The 23,141-nt window shown below is 43.9% G+C and overlaps 1 protein-coding gene across 1 annotated transcript in view; it reads left to right on the forward strand.

The window, feature by feature from the left end:
- The window catches only part of LOC119442061 (histone deacetylase complex subunit SAP130-like), a 32,371-nt gene extending 11,154 nt beyond the window's left edge, over nucleotides 1–21,217 (forward strand). Inside the window, exons 5-11 of the mRNA XM_037706779.2 lie at nucleotides 3,730–3,860; nucleotides 4,416–4,500; nucleotides 4,628–4,725; nucleotides 8,314–8,433; nucleotides 10,403–10,506; nucleotides 12,289–12,426; nucleotides 18,382–21,217. Coding sequence (XP_037562707.2) covers nucleotides 3,730–3,860; nucleotides 4,416–4,500; nucleotides 4,628–4,725; nucleotides 8,314–8,433; nucleotides 10,403–10,506; nucleotides 12,289–12,426; nucleotides 18,382–18,531 — 826 coding nt within the window. The 3' untranslated portion in view covers nucleotides 18,532–21,217. The remainder of the gene's footprint in view (nucleotides 1–3,729; nucleotides 3,861–4,415; nucleotides 4,501–4,627; nucleotides 4,726–8,313; nucleotides 8,434–10,402; nucleotides 10,507–12,288; nucleotides 12,427–18,381) is intronic.
- Nucleotides 21,218–23,141: the final 1,924 nt, after the last annotated feature.

Here is a 23,141-nt window from a genome sequence, read left to right on the forward strand (position 1 = left end):
GTAGTAGGTGTGCTGTGATCCAGTGGCGCAGAACAGGAGCAGTTTGTCGACATTGAAGGCAGTCGAGAGCATTTTGAGCTGCTCTCGTGTGAGAAGCAGGGTGCAAAGGACGTCACGTGATGCACATGCATCATATCCTTTTATTTTGGTTGTGTTTCTATTGTTTTGGTTCAGTATGCGGCACCAATGGATAGCTGAGAAACTGAAGTTGGCGTGATAATCACCGTGGGAATGCAAACAATCTGATTACGTGAAACACTGACACCCTCGCACCTGCTCTCAGAGTGCGTGCAATGTTTCGAAGAGGGACCAAGCAGCCGCACTCAGGTTGCGCTACTGCGCTGCTCCTCTCTGCTCTTTGTCTCCGCTCCTGTTCTGCTGATGGAGTGTGCCATCAAAGTGATAGCTCGAAAATACTGCCCCTATGTGCTTGGTATATGTTGCCAATGAAGCGCACGTGGCGATGAAAGCGCGCTGCTTTCCTTATGAAAGCTCATAAAAAGAAAAACTAATTCCAATTTGTGAAGATAAATTCTGCACCTCTAAATTTTCGCATCGCAGACTGGGGGGGCATGCTATACACTCAAACCTTGTTGTAATGAAGTTGTAGGGGGAGCCGAGATTACGTCATTATATCTGTTACGTTGTTATATTCATTATTGTCATTTCATGCAATACATGCCCAATGGGGTGCACAATTGTTAACATCGAAATAAGAAGACTGCTTTGTGGCCCGACGAACCGCTACACAGCCACACATGTGATGAAATTTGAATAAAACAACAAAAAATCTTTGACTTGCGCAACACCCGACTTGGCACCTGATGCGACAGCCTTTAGATAGCTGCCTTCTGTTCCATTGTGGTGGTATTTCACGTCCGCTTTCCACTTGGCTCATTGCACACACAACACAGCGCTGCGCTGTGTGATCTACGAGGCAAGCGAACTTCGCTGCGCCAGCTTGGCTTGGCCGGCTCGTGGCCTCCGAGATTGCACCAGTGCCAATGTGATCTCGGAGGCCACGGCGTGCCGCAGGGAGAAGTGAATTTTGTGGCCTGGGCCCCCGATATTGCGCCGGGGAGATCTCTGAGGCCAGGCCCAGCTGTGGCTGCCTGCACGGCGCGCTGTAAAGAAAGAGAGGAGTGAATTCTCGAATCTTTCACACCGCTGCGCAGCATAGCGTGACTCGTGCTGGCATGCACATGACCCCCGAGGTTGCACCGGGGAGATCTTCAAGGCCACGTCCAGCTGTGTGGTGCGCTGTGCAGTTAAAGGGAATGCACTAACCTTTTACACTGCCTCATGTCTCAAGCAGCCAGGCACGCTCAAGAGAGAGAGGTCAGTGGAGAAGTGCGATAGTGAGCTGCTGCTTGTGCGCAGGTGCGCAGCTATGCGCGGTGGCAAGAAAGACCAGTGTTGTTCAATGACATATTCAACACCGGAGTTTTGAACTGCCATGGCATGCCGAACCCCGTGGAAAGCGATTTACTTAGCCTGCAATGGTCTGGTATTTGGGAGACTAATCTAGTTCGTTATATCCATTGACTAGACAATTTCAGTTGGTTAAAACAAGGTTTTAAATACATTGATCTCTGTGGAGTCTTCAAGGGAAATTTCATTTACTTCGTTATATCCATTATTTCGTTATATCTCGTTTCGTTATAACAAGGTTTGAGTTTATTTTTCTTTTATGAATGGGCAGCACGTTACATATAGTGCACTTTTATTTTCTTGCTTAAGCCTGCGAAAATTGGGTGTGCATTAGGTTCGGGGGCACATTAGAATCGGTTACTTACGGTATAGTAAATATATATACAGTATAGACCACTTATAATGTAACCGTTTATAGTGCAAAACTGGCTACAACGTGGCCTTTTCTGACTCCCGATTACCCTACCATAGAACTCCATGTGTGCACATACCGCTTACAGTGCAGTCGGGTGAGACGAAATACCAGTTATAATGCCGCTTTCGCGGGAAAAATTCCGCCGACAAGGGCGGCAGCGAGCACACTTCTCAACAAGGTGTGTGCTCCCGGCCAGCGTATGCATTATTCAATGCAATCAAACTCTCGTTAATTCGGACTTATTTGGCCGCACATCGGTTAATTTGGACAACTTTCGGAGCTCGGTGAGCGAGGAGCGCCGCAAATGTGCGACGCAAGAGAGCAAGAACGGCGCTAGCGTCCAACCGAAACGAAGCGGCAGAGTCCGCATCGCCACAGCCATCAGTTGAAATCGTACCTGAATGACAGCAACGCCGGAACGCTTCAAGCCTATTTGTGTCTTTAAACCCTGTATTTTTGCTTTTACCGCTGCGCATAACACCGCGTTGGCCACGGGCTTTCGTAAATGCGTAGTCGTTATCCACGATCGCGTCGATAGCGGCCGCGGTTTTCTCCGCAGCAGTTGCGGCGAACAGTAGTTTTGTTTTTACTCGGTATGCGCGTCCGCCGCATGCCTAAAAAACTGCGTAGTCGCCATCGATGATCGAATAGATAGCGACTGCGGTTTCGGCTGCAAGTGTTGCAGCGAATGGTCACGGTTTTTTTCCACAGCGGTTGCAGCAAACAGTTGTTTCTTTTTGACTCGGTGTAAAACTGTCAAGCCTGAAGAGCACCGGCTACATCGCGATTATGTTTTCGCCAGCTCACTGGCGAAAACGTAATCGCAATGTGTGCGCGATAGTACAAGGCGTGTCTACATGCTTGGTCTACATGTTTTGCATACGTGCAGGGCTTGAAAATCGTTGTTTTGGTTATAGTGCAGTACCGCTTATAGTGCAGATATTCGCGACTTCGGTGCCTTACGTTATAAGCTGTCTACTCTGTATATACCACTGAACGAATCTTGGTAAAGCCACATAGCTGGTAATTGTATAGTTTTTTTGTTAGCATCCTTTAAACTGCACCTGGTGGTGTTGCTATGATGCAAGTCCCAGGTTTTTCAGCTTGCCGCACGTGGGCTCGCGTCACCGCGCCAGATGAATTACAGAGACCAATCAGAGTATGTGGTAGTCCAAACATCTCAACAGCGAGAGGGCTTGTCGCGGCACCCTGCGGTGGCCACGTTATTTACACTAAACTACGTGGCCTCAGAGATTGCATGTGTGCACCATTGCAGTCTCGGAGGTCATGCCGAGGAGTTGTCTATTAGGTCATGTGTCACATCCGGCAAACGATAATGGCATTAATTCTTTTTTAGTTATCAAAGACTGCTATTTTTGCTAGCTTTTCATGACTTTCTGCTCATATTTCAAGTGTCAAATTTTGCACGGAGGCTCCTTTGTAATTATGGTATCTTAAGCTAGGCTTTTTATGCAGTCAAAGATTTTGTTGGAGTTGGCCTTTAATTTGTAGTTGACCTCTCTGTGTACAAATTTTCAGCATATATATTGGTGCACCCGCCGGGGTGGCTCAGTCAGCTAAGGCGTTGCGCTGCTGAGCACGAGATCGCGGGATCAAATCCCGGCCGCGGCGGCCGCATTTCGATGGAGGCGAAATGCAAAAACGCCCGTGTGCTTGCGTTGTAGTGCACGTTAAAGAACCCCAGGTGGTCAAAATTAATCCGGAGCCCTCCACTACGGCGTGCCTCATAATCAGAACTGGTTTTGGCACGTAAAACCCCAGAAAGAAGAAGCATATATATTGGTGATGTTCTTTATTTTTCTGGCATTGCTCCACATGCTAAAGGCTCATTCTTTTTTCTTGGAAATGTGTTCTTTGTGCAGTGACATTCAGCAGGAAAGCAGCAATAGCAGTAGCACCGCAAGTGACCCACTTTTACCAGAGGCCTCCAAGTCATCGTCCTTGCCTATAGTCAATATCAAGCAAGAGCCTCCAGACACATGTGAAACACCTCGTGAGTATTGCATTAATTCATAGTGCGATTTCATTCCCTACTGTGACTTGTTTTCTAAATATCAGTTCATTTGACATTGATTTCAATTGTGATTCCTGTTGATGTGACGTATATCGGACTGTATATCAGACTGTATATCAGAACACAAAGTTAATTATAATAACACGAAATTCCAAGAAGATACTATTGAGCTAAGACACAAAATGAACCAACCAAAATTATATTAATAAGCTTTCCATGCATCTGCATTGTAAAATGCAATGAAATTACTTTTCCTAAGATCAGTTTTTTGGGGGCTGCCTAATTAATCAGATTTTAGCAGTCCCTTGTGTTCAGAAACCTTGAATCTTTTGGTGACTATTCTGGAGCATCAGCAGCTTCATGCAAGAGTAAAGAAAAAAAGCTATTTTTTTGTCATTGTTATTGTTAAGCACTGGTGCATGGTTCCAGGGTTCCTGCTTTGGGTGACCACTTTGCACACAGCTTCCTAATAACAGCATCTCCTAATATTTTAATTGTAGGCCCGTAAGTAACATTATGCTTGCACTTTTCTAGCAAATGGAAATGCCTCGGTCCTGCCTGCCCATCAAAATTCTACAGTGGAGGCTTCGCCACGAAAGAAACCAAGAAAGCAGTTACTGTAAGTGGTATGGAGTTATCACTTTGTGAAACAGAAACTCTTGTCTACTCTCACAGTGTTCTGTTAAACATGAAAAACAACATGACAGTGAAAAAAAAATTCTTTTTGTTTTCCTATTTTATCTCAGCTGTGCAAATGAGTTTTTGGACACCCATTCTACTGATGGAGATGATGACATTGAAAAGGAGAGTCGGGAAAATCTCAAGAAGGAATTCTCACGGGGAGGTGAGCATTCATGAGTTTGAAGTACTATCTGCCGCACTTGTTACTTGCATGTGGTCATGTAAACATGATATTTTTGTAGTCTGAATAAAGTCAGTTTGTTAGTATATATTAATGTCTGATTTTTCGGACTCTCTAGGCCCGCGAAAGCGTCCGAAAAATGGGCAGTCCGGAAAAACGAATGCATGCCTTTTACTGCCCCCAAGGGCTCAAATCGCCACAGGCACATCCGAAATAGCTCTGAAGACCTGCCAGTACATTTATTAGGTGTATCAGTGCTCGTACTGTGATAGGAGGCGGCGGGTGCATGCATGTATAATTAATGAATACATACAGTGTCCCGTGACAATTGCCCTTTCCCACTTTTTGTATGCTTCATTGCGTGACATTGCTGTATTGAGGCGAAGCTGACTTTTGTGAACCGGCATTATGCAACGCGCTGTGCTTTCCGAGCTTCCAGGACATTGGCGAGGATTGCAAAGGCAGAGTCGGCGCCATTGCTAACAGCAGCGAATTGTTTCAATGAAAAACACGGCACCTAACAGAAAGAAGTTTGGTAGCGAAAGGCTAGCATTGCCGTGGTGGTGACTACAGCTGCCAGCGGATCTGTGTGTGAGAGCGCCGATCCGAGGAGGCGAGATAATAAAAATGGCGAGGGCGATGGCTACTATTAATGCCATTTCGGACTTGTGATGATGGCAAAAAGACAGGAAAATTGGATGGCGAAGCATTTTTGCGTCCAAAACTTCAAATGTTCTTGTACATTCTCTATGGGGTACGTAGCGGTGCCGCGAAGGTGTCCAAATTATCGGGCATGTCCGAAAATTCAGGCATTCAGAAAATCGGTCGTTGGCTGTAAAGGGTTAATGTACGCAGGCAATAAGGTAGATAACTTTAACTTTAAACTATACGAAAACATTAGAAATACCGTTCAAAATGTGCTGTACCCTCATCACTGTTTCACTTGGTAACGACAAGAAAGTGGACTGAAGTACACAAGAAAAGCAGTTCAGTGTTTTAGCACCAAAAGCACCTTGAGGAATATGATCACTGTTTCACATTTAGTTAAATCTAGATATAATGAACCTTCACATATTTCACTCTTTATTTTGAATTTCTGTGGCTTGAGCCCTATTCAAGACCATGTCTTTTACCACGAATTGGCTAAGTAATCTCGAGCCACAATTTTTGCCTTAATTGGGGGTGTGCGAATACTCGAATAATTTGATTTGCAAATCAAATATGTATTATTCAGTTTAAACTCTAGAAAAGATTGTGAGAAGCCTCAGAGTGCCAAAAATGGTTTAATATACAGTTAAGTGTTGCTATAACGAAATTCTCGATAAAACAAATTATTTAACTTTTTTAACTTCTTGTCCATAGGACACCATGTATTTAGAATCTCAGTATAACGAAGTGTGTTTATAAGCAATTTCAATATAATGAAATTTCACTGCTGCCACAAAGGAATACCCAGACAATAATTAGAAACTTATACGGACACTGATGGTCAAATTGTTGAAATACAAGCAGCTGCTTGCGAATGTACCTCTCAAATCGCACGCTGTGCCACCAAGAGCGTCCATCGAAGCGGCGCCGTGTCATGTTCTATATATATAACGTCCTAGTGCGATAAGATCCTATTGCGCCTTGCGTGCTGTATGCTTTGGGTGCGCATGAAAGCTTACGAGGGTGAGCCAAGAAAGATGGTAGCTTGATGGGTGCAGTCTTCCTGCGCGAGCAAGGGGAAAGGGGGGGGGGGAGCGAGCATGCAGTAACACAATCAAGCGCGCACGAGGGCGGGCAGGTTAGCGCGAGTCTCGTTTTATAGTGCGGCTACAGCTGAGCATGGCTACAGCTGAGCATGGCTGTCAGCGCGACTGAGCATGTATAGCCCGCATGGCCTGTTTTAAAGGTAATCTGCCGCTTTTGCAAAGAGAGGGCATGCCGAAATGGCATGACATCATGTACGCTGTCTTCCCGTGCGTTTAGTACTATAGTTTGTGTAATTTCGTGTTTTGGAGATGCGTTGAAGTGAGAGGCAAATGAAGCATTTGCTCCCCGCTTCCAGCACTTTTTTTTCATGCACTGTGGGCGACGCTATCTGCTGCAGGGGTGGAGTGGACGCGAAAGCATGGCTTCGTATCACCAATGTGAAGAAGTCGTCGACACAGCCTGAAGCCGTGTCTTTTGGCGCCAACTCTCGAATTCAACAAAATAAATTTTATTCTCATTCAAATTTGCCTTTTCCGATAGCCCGATAAATGAGCAAATTTTGCGGCCCCTTGAAAATCTATTGGTCACTACTTAATTTGCATGAAAGGTCGAATTTCAATATAATGAAATTTTGATATAACGAAGCAAATTGCCAATTTTGTAGAGTTTGTTATATCGAGGTTTAACTGTAATAGCTTTTCTGCTGCCAGTTTCGGTTTCGCTTCCCAGGAGGACACTGTTAAGTCATCACGACGCAGCATGTGGTCACGTTGGAGTAGGACATTGCCATATTTTGACACTCACTCCGGCTCACTCACTTGCCTCGTATGCTGGTACTCATTGTAAGGGCTGATGTAGCAGCTCAGAGGATGACCGAGCAAGCCGGAGTAAGTTTGAAAAGCTCGCAGTGTCTCACTCTCACATGACCACATACTGCATCATGATGTCACGACGCGGTTGAAACAAAACCGAAACTAGCTGTGTAAAAGCTAATACATATATTAAATTATTTACAGTGCTGTTAGACTTGAGAGTAATTTTTCTGGGGCTTAGATGTACCGGACCTTCATTTAAAGAAAAAAAAAAAGGCTCAGAAATATTGTCAGTACCCCTTTATAACACTCATAATGTACAAACAAATAGTTGCTTCACATAGATGTAAAATTATCACTCTGGCTTCTTGGGTGATTTTGCCCATAAATACCTTACGTATAAATACCATAAATACCATAAATACCTTACGTAAAAATACCTACCAGATATGTTCTAAGAGGCTAAGTTTTTTGAACTACTGAAACAAGCCTTACTATAACAAAATTTTTAATGTATGTTTTCAACTGGAATTGTGGCTTTGTTACATTGAGGCTCAACTGTGCTGCCCTCAAATAGCACATAGGGTTTACTGACTGTTTATACTGTCTGCCTATATAAAACTGGTCAGATAAATTTCTTTGTGAAATGTGTTTTTATAGAGCACCTTTCTCACCATGTATGAGAGATCTTGGCACTGATATAGTGGCCATAGCTAGAAGTGTTATTAGAGAGAGTGCATTGTTAAATGAATGAAGGCAATGGTTATTTATTTATTTATTTATTTATTTATTTATTTATTTATTTATTTATTTATTTATTTATTTATTTATTTATTTATTTATTTATTTATTTATTTATTATACCTCAAAGGCCTCAATGTGAGGCATTTCATGAGGAGTGGGCATGCATCCAGCAGTCATTGGTTACATGATAAAATGTTCTTTGATGGCAAACTTGAATTTGAAATCTGTTATGTCCTAACATGAAAGTAACATATTGCTTGGCAGCAATGCTCGAAGGCAGCATTACTTGTCTTGTCTAATAATATTGTTTGCATTGCAGATGACTTGAAGTGTGTGGCCTTCTGCAAACGTCCAAGCATGTCACTACTGACAAGCTACTCCCACAACTGGAAAACACGCCAAAATCATTTCATCAGGCACACTGACGTTAAGCCAAAGGGTAAGAGTTGTTTTGCATTTGTTTTGCAGGCCCATTGAAATACCCTTTTGCTGCAATCAAGACTTGATAGAAGGCTTGCTTATTTAAAGGGCATTTAAGGTGGTTTTGCATAGTACATTCTTCTGATCACATTAGTCACGTGCACCAAATGGCATGACTGAAAGTTGTTTAGTTTTCTCACAATTAAGTCTTCATGAGCAGTGTGTCGGGAACGGAACCAAAACAAAAAGGGAAAAAAAAACGATATTTTTGGTTCGGAGTAAAACCGAAATATTTTTGATCGGTTTTCAGTTTGAGGGGAAAGTCAGCAATCTGAAACAACCGACGTCAGGCAACGTCAGAATTAGCGCGTATCTCAGGGGTCCGCATAAGCGTTGTATCTCATGCAGGCGTTAGTGCGAGTGATAGACGGTAGAGTTCTCCACTAATCTAAGCCTGCCACTCGGCAACTTAGCAAAACCCAGGGCTTGTGCGCTAAGTGCTTATCATTTCTTTTTATACAGGTACAATGCTTTGTTACCAAAGTTTTATCCTTTGTTTGTGTTCATATTATCGGAACAGCGGTCAGAAATTACAGCGAGTACACTCGGTGAAGTGCTGCTTCGGAGATCATGCTCAGTGCCTTGACTCAAGGCACTGAGTATGATCTCGGAATTCAGAATTCACTTATTGAGAAAAATGAATACTAGTACTATGTTTTTATTGTTACTTTGCTTCGTAAATTTTTGCATACTAACCAAAATCGTTATAAACCATTACGGTTAAATTTAAAAAAAATTATTTCGGAGCAGCACCAGAAAAAAACTTTTTTCAGTGGAATGAAACTAAAACCAGAATGAAAAACATTTCATTCCAACACCCTGTTCATGAGTGAAGTGCACGTCACAGTTTGTGCTTTAGAAGGGATTATTTCAGGTGGTTAGCCTGTGCTTGCTGTTGTCACAAACTGAATGGGACCTCAGAATAGGAGTGTTCTTATGCAGATTGAGCTACCTCAATTGGGTAAAGAGCTGCAAACGAATCGAAAAAGCTATCACTTCACTGGCATGGTAAAAAAATTGCCATAGTTCATGCATGGCTGTGTGTTGCATGAGTTATACTTTTTGGAGTACTTTTCTGGCTTTTTTGATGGAGTGATCACATGAAAAATTTGTGACTTGCCTGAGACTTCGTACCATAATTATGGTACGAAGCCCCAATTCCTCCGGAGCACCACAAGTAAATAATTACAGCACTTTTTATACTACCCGTTCAAAACGTGCTAAGTGCAACACGGCTTCGGTTGTTAGAAAAAGATTATTCACGTCACACACAGAAAGAGATTATTCGTGTCACACACGAAACCAGAGATGGCGGTAACGTGGTATCACATACAACTCAAGAATGCACCAGTCTATCGGTGTAGGGGTTGAAGGCCATACATTGACTGTGTCATCGAAAGCTGCCGAATTGACTCTTTTAATAGCGGACTTCTCTTGGAAACGCAAGGAAATGCTCTCCCTTCGTGTCCCATCGAAAGCTCAATGGTCTCTGCTTCCGGCAGCACTTTCATTGTGTGTGCATGTCAGTGAAGTCTGGTGCCACGAGACCGCCAAGTCATGTTTCATTAACTTGAATAGTCTCCTTTTTCATGTCCGTAGCCGTGCTGCAGTTGAGCCATGTTTTAAACTGGTCGTACTGAAAGGTAACGTAATTATTTATTGCAATCCTGAGGGATTGAAGCTTCATAGCATGATTATTGAGTCAACAGCTATCTAATAAAGAAATAAAGTGAGCCAAAATTTTTGGTCACTATCCTGCCAACTCTCATTTCGAGCCCTGCTTGTCCGATAGCTCGACATACTATCTACCTTGCTTATTCTTTTCTTTTTCTTTTTTCACATTCTTTTTGCTTTCATAATTGAAAAGATGTCAAATGAGCATTCACTATATATTGTGTTTATAACACTGGTTTCATTTCATTATGCAGATGACAAAAAGCAGACCGTTAATGATTTGGCTAACCAGAAAGGTGTACTGCAGAAAGCCAATGGCTGGAAGGTTTTCCACTTGGCGTCGCAGATGGAGGATGTGGTGAGTGGTGAAACGTTGTATATCTGGCTGCACACAACTGATGTCTCTCACGTCACCATGCAGAGGCAAGCTTTATTTATCAAAATGCTGTTGAATTTGGGGATCCATATCACACACCCTTTTTCATGCTTTACTAACAAATGACTTTTAATGTGCCTTCTTTCTTTAGTGCAAGGGAAAGCTTTCAGTCTGCATTGTCCACTATGCTATAGCGATTATGGGGGAAATACCATTTGAAATTTTTTATGGATATCTTTCATTCTGTAGTCATGTTCATCCAGTCTCTGCTTGAAGCTGATAATTTATTAATGAGCACAATAGCAATTGTATGCTAGCACGGAAGAGATGCTGGAAAAAGTACAACCCCGGCTTTTTAAGTTATAATCTCTTGTTTCTAGGTGATCATCAGGTGGCTTGTGCTTTCAAAAATGTTGAATCATTCCTGCAACAATACAAAGTCGAACCTCAATATTGAATCAGTTTGAATTTGGGTTTGAAGCAAACAGAGCATTTAATAAAGGCTCAGTTACGTGTACCAATTTGTGATCATGTGGACACACTGCAGTGTTAATATCAAGGTTTCTTGATACAGTGCCACCTTGTGTATAATTATATGTAGCACTTTTTTGTGAATTCCTTTGAATATTTCAATTCCTTATTGAAGTGTTAACATAATTGTCAGTCTCTTTATGACAAACTGAGGCTGAATAGAAGTGTGAAAAATATCTAAGATACTAAGGAAACTTCTCTGAACTGTTGAGAAAATCGGCAAGCATTCGTTATGAATGCTTGTATTTAAGGGGCTGACTTGTTGGGATGTGGTCATGTCACCAACATATTTTTTGAGCATCTTATTTCTTAAGACCTGCTCGATCATTCAGACTTTCCCGCTGTACCACCACTTTCTCTATACAACTAATGCATAATGGCGACTAATATTTTGGACACCGAAGGGTGTGTTGCTCAATTTTCTGGACTCAGTGTACTAAAGTAGGCATGTGTGAACAAAGCTAGCGCAATTTTGATTGTTACTTATATGCTTGCTTTCAATGGCGAAGAGGGTTTACAACTTTCCGGATGTCAAACATCCACTCCGATTAGACATGCATTGGCTCTGCACCATTCTGTACCTTTGGTCGCTGATGCCTGTTTAAAGCACCACTTAGCGGTCTCAGCAGTGTGGCCATGACAAAAATTCACCACCAGTCATTCTGGTGACAACTAGCAAACAATCACATAAATCTTGCTGCTATTGTATTTGTACCAGTGGTCCTCATTGGCAGTCAGGCCTGAAATGACATTACACATGCAGACTAGATTGGCAGCCATAGAAGCAACGTTGGGTCCTAATATAATCAGCTAGTAATTACTGGCTGATTGCATGGTCGTCTGTGCATTTACTGGACGAAACGGGGAAGGCTTTTGTGTAGGTAGAAATCTCCAAATTGAATTTGCGCAACAATATTATGTCACTGAGTGAAGTTCTGAATGAGTTTTCCTTACTGTGGCACTGTAAAAGAAAAAAAATATATTGAATTTGCTTTTTTGAACAGCCCAATTAAATACTAGGACATTCTTTCAACCACCTCTGTGTCTGAAAAATCGGTCGACTTTGTATACATAGATTCTTGTTCTTCTAAAATGTTGTATGACTGTGTTAGGCACAAAAGAAAAATTATGGCCCATGTGCAAATTGGAAAAGCGTATTTCTCTGCACAAGTGCCGTAATTTTTGTTTGCTGAAAATATTGTTCATTGCAAATTATGGCTTATTTTGCTGCAGGTCGACCTTGAGGATACAGTCCACAACAAGCTGTCACACCTGTTAAACTTTATCGAGGACAAGCCACCAGCAATAAGACTAAAGCCACTCAACGTGGATGAAGAGCGAATACTCAACAAGATTAATGACCTCATCAAGGTAGGCCATGACAACTAGCATACTGCTTCTTTTAAGCTAGCACAGTACAGTAGACTTCCGTTAATTCGACTCCAGTTAATTCGATCCCGACTGATAGTCCCGGCAGGTGCCCATGCATTTCTGTGGGCCCAAACTTTCGTTATTTCGATCCTAAGATTGGCCTTCGCCGGATAATTCAAACTTGACCACTCAGTATGCCTGACCCTTATGGTGGCCCCAGTATCGACCCCTTTTGTGGCAGCATGTCTTGGCAATGCTTAAAAGGCAGTGAATACATTGAACACACGTCATCTCCCGTCAAAAATGCCTATTTTCTGTCTGGCCTAGGAAGATTTTCAAGCAATAACAGTAGCTCACAATTTCTGATTGCAGTGTACAGTTAAACCTGGATATAACGAAATTGACAAATTCCCCAAAAAACTTCGTTATAAAGAGGATTGCGTTATATGCAGGTTCGGCGCAAAAATTCGAAAAAGAAACGCTCACCGTATTTACTCAATTCTAACGCGCGCCCTCGATTGTAACGCGCACCCGTTTCCGTTTTCGTCGAAAGCACTCATCCTTGGAATGTCACACCAGGTACTGGATGCGTAGATGCGTGTCGTTTCGCACAAGCGCGGGGCATCGGAAACCAAGGGCGAGCGTCACGATGGCGTCGTAGCGTTGTATAGTGTTACAGTAGAACCCCGCTGTTACGTCCCCGGGTGCTGCGTTTTCCCGGCTGTTACGTCGTTTACGGCCGGTCCTGGCACAGCTCTCATAGAACCCAATGCATTGGTAACCCCGCTGTTGTGTCGCAACTGTGGGACTGTTCCCGCATCATATGTTGCGAACTGCCACCCCGCGCCGGCCCGAGCGGCCATTTTGACTTTTCATGTCGCTTGGCTTGGTGTCTGGACGATAGCACTGGCCGCCCAAAGTGCCGGGAGCGACAACTATGATGACGTATTTTCGTTTTCCGCCAGCAAAAGTGTGGCCCTTGAGATCCGTATTTGCTATCAAAGATGGTGTCTATGACGCGTTGTGGCCCTAAAATTGGTTTTGGCTCATAGATGTTCCGTATAAAGTCCAAGGGCGATAACGCGGTCGCCGCGCGTCGTATGCTGTATATGCGAGTGAAAAAGTGCGAGGGGATCCGACGACCGCGTCTAAATCTCGCGCGCCCTTCTTCCGTTGCGCTTGACGCACCGGCGAGGGGGGGGGGGGGGAGTAGTGGGCGGCGTTGTACTGTACTCTGGCATCAACTGCGTACTGCGCGGCGGCAGGCGGTCGCGCGGGCCGTATCTTGAAAGTGATCTGCGTTGGGGCAGAGTCTAGGCAGTGTAGGTGCATCGACAGCTCGTAGCTTTGTGCGTGCTGTGCGTTCTCGGCTCTCAGTTTGCGTTGAAGCGATCGACAACAGCACGAAGGTCACTTCACTCGCTTCTGCAGCGGCGCTTCCACACGCCGCCAGCGTTTGACAGCGCGTGTCCACGCTCATCGAGTGTGATGTGTCACAGCGTCTGCCAGCACATCGGCAACATCAACTGGAAAAGGGGAGTACCGGCTTGGCAGGCTAGGCCAGTTGCAGCAAGCGGCAGGATCAGGTTTGAATGAAAGGAGGGGGAAAGGTCACGCCCGCGGCGGCGAGATCGGCGGGTCGAGGGATGCAGGCCCACCTCGCATACGCTCGCACGCACGCACAGTGCGCTCGCTTCGCAGTCCGTCGTGGCGGAGAAGGTGCTTCTGGTTGCTGCTCGCGCAAAAATGACAAAATTTGGGGCGAAATCTCTAGGTTGTCAGCGGGGAAAATTCGTTATATCGAGGGGGTCTCCCGCTGCCACTTCGTTACGTAGAGGTCTCAAATACATGTGTTTCTATGGAGTAACGGCGGGGAATAGAAAAACTTCGTTATATCCAGGAATTCGTTATATGGAGGTTCGTTATAAGCAGGTTTAACTGTATACGCTATTGTAATGCTCGCCTCTTCCCTAGAAAATTAGACCGGAAACCGCGTTTGTATGCTTTACCGCATAACACGACTGTATTGCTGTGAAGCCGACTTTAAAGACCCTGCGGCGAAGCTGATCCTGAGAAGGCAACCTGGTTCTGAAAGTTTTTTTTTTTTTTCAGCCAACTTAGTAAAATTATGATACTTTTAAGGTTTTCATGCTGATTTCAAATACTACTTTCTCTTCTCTGGAGGTCAGTTACTTCAGGGGTTAATTAAAATTAAATAAAAGTCATATTACCATTGTTTCAGGCCTCTATTGTGCAAAAATGGCAAAATAACTCTAAATTTTAATGCGTGGGTCAATAGCCCAAAATTTGAAGAACGAAATAGTGCAACTATTTTTTTTAAGGTAGTCATTGTACAGTGCAGACCACTTATAACGCAACCGCATTTTAGCGCGGGACCAGTTATAGCGTTGGTTTTTTTTTACCACCAATATATCTCCCATAGAACTCAATGTATAGGCGGGCCGTTTATTGCTTAGGCGCGCAAAGCAGAATACCGGCTAGAGCGCAGTTCATTTAAGCGCACGACCATGAAATCGGCGCACGGAGCACGGCCTTTTCTAGGAGGCGTTGAGCACAGCCCGCACGGCTGCAGGGTTGCCGCGCGCGCAACCTCAGAGGAGTGGGAGCGCGGGCGCGCGGGAAGAGACCAGTGGCGAAAAGTGAAACAAAAAGTCGCAGTTTCCCCCAAAAGAAGCATCAATTGTGATAGAGTATACCAAGTAAGGGTAGTAGTGTTATCGCCTGCATAAACTTGGACACATCTGCTTACTAACTGAATTAACAAGCATGGTATCAGCGCGCACAACATGAATAGATTGCACTCGATGACGGCAGACAAGCACTGTAAGAACGCTGGCGTGAGCAAATGCGGCAGGAGCTGCGACCGAAGGTTCGTGTGGTCTATCGCTTTATCGGAAACTGAGCGGCGAAAGCACAGCGCTTACAAAGGTCAGAGCCGTGTGAAGATCGCTTTCAAGATACGGTGCGTGCGACAGCCCTCAGCCACGCAAAGTACAAGTACGCAGTGGCTTGCAGAGTAAAAGCCGCGTCCCCCTCCCTCCTGCACTTCCTTCGCGCTTTCCTCCTTTCATGTGGGAGATTGAGTCGCCAGTTCCCCTTGCGCCCGGTCGCAAGATACGCATTGAGTGCCACAGCTAAACGTCGCCTCCCCCTCCCATCCCCCCATGGCCTACCGCACGACGAGAGTCATCGCGTTTGCTCTCCGCCGTATGTTCGCTCTCCCTGAAAGCACGCGTCCATCGCACGCTTTCAATCCCACATACAGCATAATACGGCATACAGCAGCATACAGCCTTTTTTTTTTAATTTTAATTTTTTTTTTCAGGAGTGGGAGCGTGGGCGCGTGCGTGGGGACCAGCGGCGAAAACTGAAACAAAAAGAAGGAGAAGGGCGGGAGACTTTGGAGGAAGGAGGGCGCGTGTTTTCATCACTATAGCAGCGTCCAATCAGAAAGCGCGGAGTGCGGGGTAGAACTAAGGCACACCTCTTTTCTCTTTTTTTTTTCTTTCTTTCAGGAGTGAGAGCGTGGGCGTTAGCATGGAGACCAGTCTCCAGACGAAAATAACAGCGTTCTTCCGCTGATGCCGCACTTGTCAGAACTTGGTTTCTGTGCTGTGTTGCATGTGTGTGTGCGTGAAATATGTAAGAAACGGTGTTTTAAAGGTGGAATGCCCGTTTGGCATAAGCAAAAGCCGAAAAAAGCATGCTTTAGTTTTAACGTGGTACCGTTTATAGTGCGGATTTTTACAACTCCCGCGACTGATGTTATAAGTGGCCTACACTGTGATCTACAAGTCCCTTCATAATGAAGGTGTTTTATTCGGTATTTCTGCTTCAACGAACTTTTCGAGAACGAAACTGGGACTGAATTGAAATTGGAACTGCCGAGTAGTCAAATGAAAAGGCCCTTCCAAAGCTGTGACGATCGTATGTCTGCTTGAACGAGGTTTTCGCTAACGAAATCAAAGTACCGATTTAAGCCACTGCAATGCATAGCTACGCGTGGTCATCACGCGCCTGCGCGAGACTGCAGAAGATCACCGCAATCGCTGCCGTTTTCTGTGGTCTGTGTCCGGTCGAAATGGCTACGCCAACAAAAAAGCGTAAGTTTCTCTCTCTCGAGAAGGCACATATGATCGCCGAGGGAGAAAGCGGCAGGAAAAAATCGCGCAGTTTCGCCCGAAAGGCGAAGCATCGATTGCAATAGCAGATTAGTAGAGAGCTATACGAACTAAGCATAGTGCGTTTATTGGCCGTATAAACTTGTAAACATTCGCTAACTAAATTACCTAGCACGTTGTCACGCGTGCACAGTTAAACATGAACACATCTCGCTCAATGACTGCGGAAACTCGGTGTCAACATGCCGGAGTAAGAAGGCGCGGCAATAGCAGCGAGTGAATTGACCTCTGTGCTGTCTCTTGCTTCACTGCGAACTAAACGTCAAAAGCACAGCACGCACGACTCTACCGGCACTAGTTGCACTTTGCCCACATCGCAGATCGCTTTGAAGATGAGGCCCGCGCGGGCGCTCACTTTGTGCACATCGCAGCTTGCTTTCAAGATAGCGCCCAAGTGGCCGCGCCGCAGCCGCTGTTGTCAACAAGATGCTAACGTCTCGTCGTATGGGGAAAATGACAATCCGCTAGATACACCGACTTCAGCGACTGCTTTGAAAGTAATGGATCATTTTCACCTCATCAGAAAAGCTATCAGAACCCATGACATTGACATTACGATGGCTCTTTTAACGGACTGTGAGACTCGCGTAACGCCTTTGCTTGCCGTGAAGCGTAAGAAATCCAGGCTGACCGACTTCTGGAAATAAAACTTCCAGTAAGCGCAAGCTAGCCAAGCTTGCCGACTTTGTCATAAATATGCAGTGAAATTGTGATAATGCAAACCGCTTCAATGCAACGGTGCATGTGCCACAAAATGAGTGTTTCGCGGCACGCGCGTTGGGTTAGGTGTCAGCCGCAATGTTCGAAAAATGCTGTAACAGCAGTGCGAAATGCACTCTCTCGTGAAGTTGACACTTTATCGACTGCCTTCGGTACGTCTCAACCTTGCCCCCCACGCCATCGTGAAGATTTCCCGGGCGATGGTTTTGGTTTCGTTCGCGGCTTTTCCGTTTGGCGTACGTATATACATACCAATTTCGCGTCAACGAAGTTCCCCCAAAACGAAATTTTTCGTGTGTCCCGTGAATTTCGTTGTAGCGAGACTCGACTGTATTTGCTTTGGGGATGCTGAGATATCAATGGTGGCAGATTTCAAGAAGTCCAAAAAATTTCATTGTGAGAAAATCACAACTCAAGATAGGAGGGATAAGGTTTATGGAGTTAATTTCATTATTACTTGACCAAAATATTGATCCATGAAGTGAGGTACTTTACAGATTAGTGCAATACAAGTTATAGATTTTGAAAATGTCAATTTTTAAAATTCAATTATTTCAAGGTTTTTGGGTTCCTAGTACCAAGCTGAAACCATCCACCATTGTGCAAAACATATTTGACCCTTGCCCATTTTTCTTGTTAGATAAAATTAGGTGCGCTTTAGATTTCTATTTTGTTTAAGAGCGTTTTATTTCTATGTTAGTTTTCTATTTGGGGCATGTAAAAAAGGTCGTGTGTTTGGTTTGAGGGCGTGTTAGAATTGGGCAAGTACTACCAAATGAATCAATGGTGTGCTATGAAATTTTTTCTGCCTCTTGTTTAATTCGACCTGTGGTATAACTCGATCGTTTTCTATAGTCCAGTCGGGTTCAAAATAATGGAAGTCGACTGTATTTCTTTGCTCAGGGATACTTGTGGAAGGATATGCTTTAATATCAAACACATTCCACAATTTTGTATAAAAGATTTGCAGGGCCCCTTTAATAACTACATGCGCATTGTTTCACCATTGTCTCTCCCTCCCCTTTCCACACAGGGCAACCTTCAGCGCAGCAAGATTGTGCAGGACCAAGTGACAGAAGCTAAGCAGCAGGTACTTAAGGTGCTTGATCACAAGCCTAGAATAGTAGAGATCATCGGCAAATATGTGAGTAAACGGCCGCTCAAGAAGCGAGAGAAGATGTGACTCCTGGCTCCCACCACTCCATTTTAAACCTCACCACAGCCCTCGCCACCCATAACGCACCCTGCTGCGGGTTCAGGACCTGACCCGGCCAGAGAGGTGGCTGCTAGGGGACATGCAGACAGTATGCACAAACGTAACTGTGTGTGTGCGTGCATCGTTTCCCCGTGTCATCACAGTGCACTGTATACTCCTCATTACCGTTTTTCTATTAGTTTTTTTTTTTTACGTAATCATGCTTTCATTGTTGTAAAATAGGGACTTGGCTGGCTGCCTTCATCTCGGATAGGCATGGGCCTTTGTACAAAGATCACCTCAAGGACATCATTAGTGCAGAGATGGATGGCACTGCTCGTGGAAAGACTGAAACAAGGGTGAAGGCCATCCTGACCTTCACCTGCTCGGCCCGTGTACAGCTGTTTTGCGGTGAGGGAAAGGACCTTAACAGGCCTTCTTTCGGTGGCGCGTTACCCAAGTGCGACATTTGGAACAGACTTGTGCATAGCAGTCAAGGCACTTAACTATACACTCTGCACATTGCTCACTACGATGATGTGGCCAGCCATGGTGTTTTGTGCATTACATTGTTCTCATTTAGCCCTGTTTTTTGTTATTTATGTAAAATATACTTGTTTGTTTGAAGCCCTCGTTTGTTTTATATTATACTAGCTATTTGGCTTAATTGTTCACTCTGGCATGTGTAGCGCTGATGCAGCTGCCTCCGTACAAATGAGGAGGTTGTTTCCGCAGCTCAGGTTAAAGGTCCCCGTCAATCTTTCCCTTTTTCTTCTCCTTCACTTCTTCTTCAATACAAGCATTAGCACTTATTCTATCTCTTCCTGTGCGCCGGTCAGTCACTCGCATCCGAAAAAAATCTCACATAAAAGGCCTGCTGCGAAGCGTGACGTAGCTGCTGGCTTGCCCGCAATAAGTCAATGCAAACAGCACGAATCAACATTCCTTGCTACCGTAGAGGTCTCTTGCTGTGCAGTTTAAGAAATCGGAGCTGTTTCTTCCTTACACTTGCACACTCGCCTACTGGCATTCAGTGATGTCATCATGTTCACACTCTACTTGCAACTTGTATGCTGCATATGCTTGTTTGTAAGATGTTTGTAAAGATATGTGTTGTGAAAACATAGGCTTGTCTGGACAAGCCAAAGCCTGACAACTGTTGTGCGAGTAACATTCTTTATCGAAGCTAAGAGATGATGATGTTGTGTTGCCAGAAGGATGCATATATTTATGGCCAAGAACATTTATTGTAGCTGCAACACAAGATGAATTGTTTACTGTGTTGAATAATGACTGAAATGATTGCTCTCTAAATGTTCAGAGCATTAAGCTAGAAGATGTCAGTGTGACCTTGAAGGTTTTTTAACTTGAATGCTGTGGTGCTTGGCTTCTCGAATCGCTAAGTTTAGATAGTGTCGCCTATCATTTGTGTAGAGATAAAGATACAGTTTGCATTGTAAAGAGCTACATCGTGGGAATGAGCATGTGTGAAATCAAATGACAGTTCATGTCTTCAGTCTAGATGGCAGCCCTGCTAAAATGGGGCATTAGTTTCAAAAAAATTGAAAACATGAATATTTAATTAGGAAGTATTTCTCTTGATAAGATTGGCTTCCAATCTGCCCCTGTAATGACTTTCATTGAGTAAAGCTTGATTATTGCGCTTTTGGGCGCAGCTAGAAACAACTTTCATTCTCCCCAAAACTTGTTCTGTCTTAATACTAAGTAGATGTCAAAGATTACTGCTTTCTGAAATCTAGAATCTTTACATTGCAAACTCTATTTACATCGCATTTGTCCGTCTCGGCAAGTACGGCCAGCAGATGGGTAACACAGATGAAGACACTCTCTCAACATCTGTCTCTAGTTATTCCTATCTGCTAGCCCTTACAATGTCGTAGTCGTCTTTTCAGGCCGGTACTGCTTCGCTGTTTTTATTTAGGGATGGAAGCGGTCATATGTACAGTCGTCAGAGAAAATTGCCTTAAACAAGTATGCTTGTGCCAAGATTTTAAGTATGTTGCTTGCTATCTTTTCTTACCTGCCAATGCAATGGATCCTTGCAAGTTTTAGACACCTGCTCCTCGAACGGTTTCAGTGGTGTTGGTCAGGCCTTCATGCTGCCCTTATAGCTCGTGTTTATGAATTTACAGGGGAGGCCTTGGTCGTGTGACCATTCTCGTGTATGTTTTTTTTTTTCTTCAAGTTTGAAATGTGAAACAACGCGAGTGTCACATGTCGTCTACCTGTTTCTCATTGAGACACCAATGAAATGACGCTCTTGTAACATAGGCAATAACGTCTGACGCAAAGGAGCTCAGCGACTCATGTTTTAAAGTGCATTAAATTATTTTCTCCATCCCCCGTCTGCACGTGGTTGCATTTGTATGCGCATTTGTCTTTGGTGCTGTCAGCTGTATGCACACCACTCGTATCATTTTCCTGCATTGTATAAATTATCATAGCTCTTATGTATATCTATATCTATCTATATACGTGTGTGTACTTGCTTCAACTTGCTATAAACTAGACGCAGGAAAAAGCATGTGCAAAGTAAATAGTGTTTACCCCCTTATTTTCAGGATTTTAGACTCGTGTTTGGAAATGCTTTTGCTTAACCGCTGCCTGTCTTGGTCATGTTACATAAAAATGAATTCAATCGATCTCTTGTCTGCCTGTTGTTTTTTTGAAGTGACCTTTTTTTTTTCTTTGTACAAATGTTTGTCATGACTTTTGGAGATTGTTGTGTACATTGTTTTAGTTTGTTTTAAGTGTTGACATCAAATTCTGTGTATATGGTAATTTTTGCACAAGTTTCATTTAGGGGAATTCTGCCATTGTCATTGTCTTGTGAAATATATCCAATTTCTTTGTGAATGCAAATGTTGATAAATGCCATGCAACAGGAACGCTGCCTTGCACTTTGTCATATTTCACTGTGTACAGACTGTACATTAAAAATGATGGAACAAGGAACCCACAGGTAAATGTGTGCATTGTTGTTGTTGCTCTGTGACATGCCTGCAATGTTAGAGCACTTACTGAACACATCTACAGCACCTAAAGATTATGTGCTAAACCTCGAACCTCCGCCACTTGTGAGGCAACAGTTTAGCCTCAGTTTTATTTCGAATAAGTGGTTGCTGCTAGAGATGTGAGTGATGCACATTGATGAGAACTGTGTAGCAGTAAAGGATATGTGTACATCCAGTGCTTATACTGTTTTCAAAACAATTTGATTAACTTGAAGGCAATATGTGCACATGTTCATGTATTTTCTTGGGTAGGTTATCCTGGAAGACAGAGTGGCGAGGACTTGGATCTAATGCTTCAGTGCAGGTGAAATTATGAGAGGTCGTACATACATGAACATGTGGCAAGATTGTGCCCGCTGTACATGATATGGTGATCTTAAATTGGCAAGACGACACAAAAAAAGTATTCTGGTCTTTTCAGTTGCAGTCCGTAGATGCCATTTGTCTCCATTGTTGCTCAGACAGGTCTCCAAGGGCACATTCAAGCCTTGATTGAATGAAGTTATCCTTGCTGGCAAAACCTTTGTTAAACTAGTGCTTCTGCACTCAAGTACTGCAGATAATTTCACAATGAGCATTGAATGAGTATCCCTAAACAAGATTACAGTAGAAATTGGGCAATAGTGTTTGACATGTTCAGACCTATATAGCCATGCAAGTTTGAGAAGCATGGATACCACCGTGTAGTGTGGGGCCTTTTATTTGGTGAATGTCAAACGCCATCACATTAGACAAAGCTCATGAATAACTTCAAGTCCAACTACACAGGGTGCCATAGTGCGTAAAAAGTCGCAGTTTCACCCGAAAGTCTCGCGCACGCAAGATTAAGCTGGGGTTGCCGGCTCATCCTCGCACGCTTCTACTCGCACACAGCGTACGGCGCACGGTGACAGTTTTATCGCCGTTGGACTTTATACGGAACCTCACGGCAACGGCGACGGCAGAAATTCGCTTGGAGTGTCTATATAATTGCTATCGCAATAAAATGTGTGACCTATGTGGGTACGATTTGTCTTGACGAGTGCAAGTGGCAAGTATTCCTGTGATACTCATGGTGGTCACTATGTATAAAAATGGCACCCTAATAGAAATGAAGTGCCACTGCCATATAGGTTTAACATGAAACAGTTTTTTATCGTAAGAGTGTTGTATCTTATTTACGTTGGACCTTTGAGAGGCCTGAAACAATAGCTTGACCAAAGTTTCTGTATATTGGTCTGAGTTGAATGCAAAACGAAGGGCAAGAATCGGCGTGCGCAAATGAATGAAGTCAGATTGTAAGATTATATATGCATCCCCTTGCGCATTGCTCTTTGCCAGCAATATCATTAGCTGAAACCAAGAACAACAACGCGTTCACAAACTTTTGCATTCAAAGGTGGCCGTGGCACCGCAGCTGGTGCCCACGATTTATGACATAGTTGGTACAAGGTGCATGCTGACGCTGCCGACGTGGGTGGATCAGTTGAGAACTAGCTACCGCCTCATTGATTCAATTGGGCAGTTGTCGCGGAAACCAATATGGGTCGCATCACTTCTAGTTAAGGGTGGTGACAGCCTTTA

Source organism: Dermacentor silvarum, chromosome 2 (assembly GCF_013339745.2).
Source record: "Dermacentor silvarum isolate Dsil-2018 chromosome 2, BIME_Dsil_1.4, whole genome shotgun sequence".
Lineage (NCBI taxonomy): Eukaryota > Metazoa > Arthropoda > Arachnida > Ixodida > Ixodidae > Dermacentor > Dermacentor silvarum.